Genomic DNA, 5,348 nt, shown 5'->3' with positions numbered 1-5,348 from the left:
CAGCTTTAATCCATGGTCTTCTAGCCATGTCTGAACTCGAATCATCACCTGATTTACCTTCCTTTTGGCTTCGTCAGTGTTTCGGGCGATTGTTACAGCTGCAATGTCGTCTGCGTATCCCACTAAATGCACACTCTCAGGCATCTCTGTTCGAAGGATTTCATCGTAGCTTATATTCCACAGTTCAAGTCCGAGTATTGATCCTTGGCTTGCACCTGCTGTTATTTATTTAGTCTTGCATCCTTCTCGCATTTCGTATAAGAGCACGCGATTGCCTAGATAGCTACGTATAATCTTCAATAGATTATTTGGGATCTTGAATTTTACCTTTAACGCTTCAATTATGAAGCATCGTCCGATCTTAAACTGTTGAAAGCATTTGTAATACCGAGTGTGGCTAGTAATACTAAGCGTTTGGAGTATCGATCACCTGCCTGAGCATGTTCTACGCTAGCTATTACAACTTGGATGGCTTCTAAGGTAGATCTGCCGCTTGTTGTTTTTGTTGTAGCAGCATAAACATTCTTCATACATATATGCGGATATAAATCCGGGTCGTTCCGGTAACGTAGAACCGACTGTCGTGATCTGTCACTTCTAAAACCATGCTGCCTGTCTGACAGGCCGCCACTGTTCTCTACGGCTTCACTTAGCCTATGCTTTATCGGTTTCTCAAAGAGTTTTCCTGCGCTATCCAGCATACATAACTGGATCTCCCTTTCCCTTACTGATTAGTACAAGTTTTTGTTTTTTCTTTCATATTTCTGGAAAAATTCCTTCTTTTCGGCATGCGTTGTACATGTCTAGCAGCAAAAGAGGGCGTTCGATTGCCAATAGTTTCAATATTTCCGCAACTATGTCATCAGGTCCTGGCGCTTTATTGCATTACATTGCTTTGGTAGCATCTATTAGTTCTTCTTCTGTGAATGAGACAGGTTCCGTTGCCTCATTCTCGAATTCTTTCCTCTCAGCGCAGTATGTTGGGAAGCGTGTGTCGACAATTTTGCTTACCACTGTGGTTTTCATATCAGGAGATTTGGCTCCTAGCCTTTTCATACCGATTTTGTAGCCCAACCGCCATGAGTTACTGTTTAGATCATTTCTTAATGGGGTGCATTTGTCTTTTTTGCTTTGGCTTATAGCTTTTCTCAATTCTTTTCTGCCCTTTTTGTATTTTTCGCATTCCGTTATCGCCGGGCCCAATCTTTTGGCTCTAGTATATTTTCTACGCTTGTGGATGCTAAATATCTCTAAGTTCTGCGATCTCGTGTACCCCCCAGTATACAGTATTTCTTTTTTTATTCTTATCTATTTTAGGCATAGATGCGGTGCAACCTATCGTTGCTGTGTAAGCTTAATCGAAAGTCTAGAAAGTCCCATAAAGTCAGCGGGTGTATACATATATACATACATATCGCACCCCCGCAAGAAAAGCGACACAACTCAAAAATTTTCAAATTTCATATTATGTGCCCATTATATTCTAAAGAAGTCAATAGTCAATCAGGAAAAATGTCACAAGTTAAATTTCTGTAATTCTCCCGAGAGGCCACTAGTGTCGTTTTGTACTTTCCCGCCAAACAACTTTGTTGATTCAAGAAAGGTGACACATTACAGTTGTGTCTAGATCTCCAACGAGTGAGGTTGTTACGCTGCTCCGGAAAACCGACATATTTTAAGTTGTGACAGTTTTCGTGTTGCATCCTGTTTGCTTTGAAAGTGGAAAATAGACATTATTTTGATTTATGACGTTTTTCCTGTTTTAAGTGAAAGTAACAAGAAGACATTATAATAATATTTTGGATTAGGACACTTTTCTTGTTCCATGTAAGTATATTGTTGACGATTTATTTTGTGATATGTCACTTTTTCTGTTATGTCATTTTTATTTTATTTGCATTTATGACAGGAATGCCATTAAAAAAACTCTTCGTTTATGTTACAACCACATAATCGTATATAATACAACGTGTTATGTGCAGTTATTTTATTTTTCTAAATAAACGAACTAATTAAGGGACAGTTCAATAAGCATTGATTTTAAAACTATCAAATATTTCATTTTGTTTTAGATAAAATGGATTCGTCTTCTCGAGCTTCGAGAATTTTACGATTGTGCTTGGAAGATGAGAATAACACCGATACCTTGGAAACATCTGTTGATATTGGGAGTATTGAAGTACAAAACCCCAATTATGTTGAACTTGAAAATATTGAATCTGGGGAACCCATGCAAGCTGCTGAATCCTCGGCTGTTCCAGATAATTTACAGCAGTATACTATGGAAATGGACGAGAAAATAGATACAAAATTCGTCTTAAGAAAAATAGAAAATGGTGTAGTATCTAAAGTATCTGATCATGAAAATTTAGAAACTGTATCAGATGAAAGCAATGCTGATTTAAACCTAAGCGATGATTCAATAGCCGACCCCAGCTTTTCTTCATCTGAGTCAACATCAAGTGATGAATCAACATCAAGTAATGAATTAACATTAAGTGACGAATCATCACCACCAAGTTCGTCTTCTAAACGTGGTAAGAAGAGAGTAATTAGAATTTCAGCAAGAAAAAAAGAGACAGCGAAACGACTCAGAAATATGGGAAAAGAATATCAATCCGTTTCCAAGACGTCCAAAATAATCAAAGCCAGAGAAATTTTAGCACCATGCACAGACAAATGCAAACTTTCATGCTCAACCAAGTTTTCAGAAAATCAAAGAAAGACCATTTTCAACAACTATTGGGCACTTGGCAACTTAGAACAACAACGATCTTTTATTGCTGGGAACATTGAAAGTATACAGCCCAAATATAGGTACACGCGCACGGAAAACCACAGAAAATTGAACAACGCATTCTACTTTCAGATAGAGGCAAAAAAATTGAGAGTTTGCAAACTATTCTTTAAGAATACGTTGGGAATCAACGACAGACCTATAAGAACAGTTTTGGAAAAAAAAAGAAAATGGATTTCTTAAACCAGAGAAGAGGGGAAAACACTCAAATCATTTCACAGTTGCACCTGGTATAAAAGAATCCGTAAGAAACCATATCAACTCGATACCACGCATGGAAAGCCATTACCTCCGTGCCACTACTTCCAGAGAGTACATAGATGGTGGTAAAAGTTTAGCTGACTTACATAGAGACTACATGAAAGAACAAGCCGAAAAAAAACAACCAGCAGCAAATCTTATGATGTACTCACGTATTTTTAATGGGGAGTTTAATATTTCATTTTTTTCCCCGAAAAAAGATTTATGCAATTTGTGCGAATCTTACAAAAACGCACCAGAAGTACCAGGCACAAAGGAAAAAAACGAGAAGCATCAGGAAGAAAAAAGGTTAAGTCGTGAATCTAAAGAACAGGATAAAAGATGTGTTGGTGATAATTTTGTTCTTGCAACTTTTGATCTTCAAGCGGTGATGCCGTCTCCTAGAGGAAATTTATCAATATTTTATTACAAATCGAAAATAAATTCTTATAATTTTACGATTTGCGAAGTTGGTAACGATTCTGTGGAATGTTTTTTTTGGCACGAGGGCGAAGGACATCGTGGTGCGAATGAAATCGGATCTTGCATATTAAAGTATCTGGAGAAGAAAGCTTCTGAAATTAATAATGACAATTTGGAATTCACGTTCTACTCGGACAACTGTTGCGGACAAAACAAGAATCGGTATATAATTGCAATGTTTATGCATGCAGTTAAAACACTGAAAATAAAAGCTATTACACACAAATTCTTGATTTGCGGCCATACTCAGAATGAGGGTGATGCAGCCCATTCTGTAATTGAGAAACAGATAAAAAAGTCACTCAAAAGTGGTCCAATTATTATTCCCCAACAGTATGTCACAATAATACGAACAGCCAAGAAGCGTGGAAATCCATATCAGGTGAACGAAATGAGTCATTTAGATTTCTTTGATTTAAAACATTTAAGTAGTATGACAGGCACCAATTATGCTAAAGATGTGACTGGCAACACTATAAAAATGACTGATTTTAAAGTTCTGAGGTTTGAGAAGTCTAGACCAGATTCATTTCTTTTCAAACTGTCATACAAGGACGAATTTGCAGAAATTGAAGTTCGAAAGAGAAAACCCCAATCTTCTTCTGTTACTCTGAAGAAAGCTTACTCTAAAAAAATAGTGATCGAAGGAAAAAAAAAGAAGACTGTTTGGAGTTGATCCGTTCAAATCACATCCCGCAAAGTTATTTCAGTATTTTTAATTCACTATTTTCTTAAATGTATGTAACTATTTAACAACAGTAGTTTTGTTTAAATTACATACTGCTTTGTAAGCAGAGTTATTTTTTGTTGTACCTACTGATGTTTAAAATTACATTAGTCATAAATAATAAAGCTAAATAAAGTGAAATATTATTATGTTTTTTATTACTATATTCAATACTGTCACAAATAAAAATACATCAATTAGCAACACAAGAAAAATGACACAAGTTAAAATAGGGGTAGTTTTGAAGACTCTGTATGCTTCAAAGTTGCTTAAAAATCTAAATTATACTTTTGAGTCTAAAAAACAACACAAAAAAATAAGTTCATGTGGACCAAGGATTAGTTTTGACTAAATATAGCATTTTTATTTTTACAGTTTTTAATTTTTACTCTCCTGCACAATTTAATGTTTTTGACTTGTGTCACTTTTCTTGCGGGGGTGCGATATATACCTCTTAGTGCCTTTCAATTTAGCAGCTTTTATAAACGATTTCCAAGTTCTTAAACTTTTGCCTGTCCGCATTAAGATGTCATAGACAATTTTTTAGGTAAATCTACCAGCTACATCGTCCCGACGGTAACATTCAATAAGAATTTTGCCACTCTCTTTCCATCTAAGGTGGAATGGTATAAGGGATTATCTGTAAATAACTTCGACAGTCTATACAGATGGCAGTAAAATGGATTGTGGTGTTGGAGCTGGTATATATTCTCATAGAATTAAAATTGAAAGATCTGTGCGTCTCCCTAATGCTTGCAGTGTCTTTCAGGCGGAAGTACTGACAATTGGGGAAGCTTGTAGGCTACTAATCGGAGACCCCTCTTTTATGGGCAATATCGCTATTATTTCGGATAGCCAAGCTGCAATCCAGGCACTGCATTCAGCTACAACAACCTCTATGGTGGTGGAACAAAGTAGGAATGGCCTCACCACCTTGAGTGAACCATAAAGTTACCTTAATCTGTGTCCCGGGACATCGGAATATTGAAGGTAACGAAGAAGCATATGAACTGGCAAGAGGGCGGTCTGTCACTCTTACAGCATCGGTATTCACACCATAGGTGCAGTCAAGAATGCAATTTCCCTAAAATACCTTCGAAT

The 5,348-nt window shown here is 36.6% G+C and overlaps 1 protein-coding gene across 2 annotated transcripts; it reads left to right on the top strand.

Annotated features, from left to right (window-relative positions):
• The first annotated feature begins 1,460 nt into the window (after window positions 1-1,460).
• LOC128868612 (uncharacterized) lies at window positions 1,461-4,268 on the top strand. 2 transcript variants are annotated; one of them, XM_054110902.1, is made up of 2 exons: window positions 1,461-1,827; window positions 2,073-4,268. In XM_054110902.1, the coding sequence occupies exon 2, from the start codon at window positions 3,072-3,074 to the stop codon at window positions 4,194-4,196; it is 1,125 nt and encodes a 374-aa protein (XP_053966877.1). In that variant the 5' UTR covers window positions 1,461-1,827; window positions 2,073-3,071; the 3' UTR covers window positions 4,197-4,268. Both variants share the same exon structure in this region, with proteins under 2 accessions (XP_053966877.1, XP_053966878.1).
• The last annotated feature ends 1,080 nt before the right edge of the window (window positions 4,269-5,348 follow it).

The sequence above is a fragment of the Anastrepha ludens genome, chromosome 6 (assembly GCF_028408465.1).
Source record: "Anastrepha ludens isolate Willacy chromosome 6, idAnaLude1.1, whole genome shotgun sequence".
Classification (NCBI taxonomy): Eukaryota; Metazoa; Arthropoda; class Insecta; order Diptera; family Tephritidae; genus Anastrepha; species Anastrepha ludens.
This window is presented reverse-complemented; position numbering and strand designations above follow the sequence as displayed.

Coding starts and splice junctions, on each gene's coding strand:
- LOC128868612 (XM_054110902.1), top strand. CDS start 3,072: ATGGAAAGCCATTACCTCCGTGCCACTACTTCCAGAGAGTACATAGAT.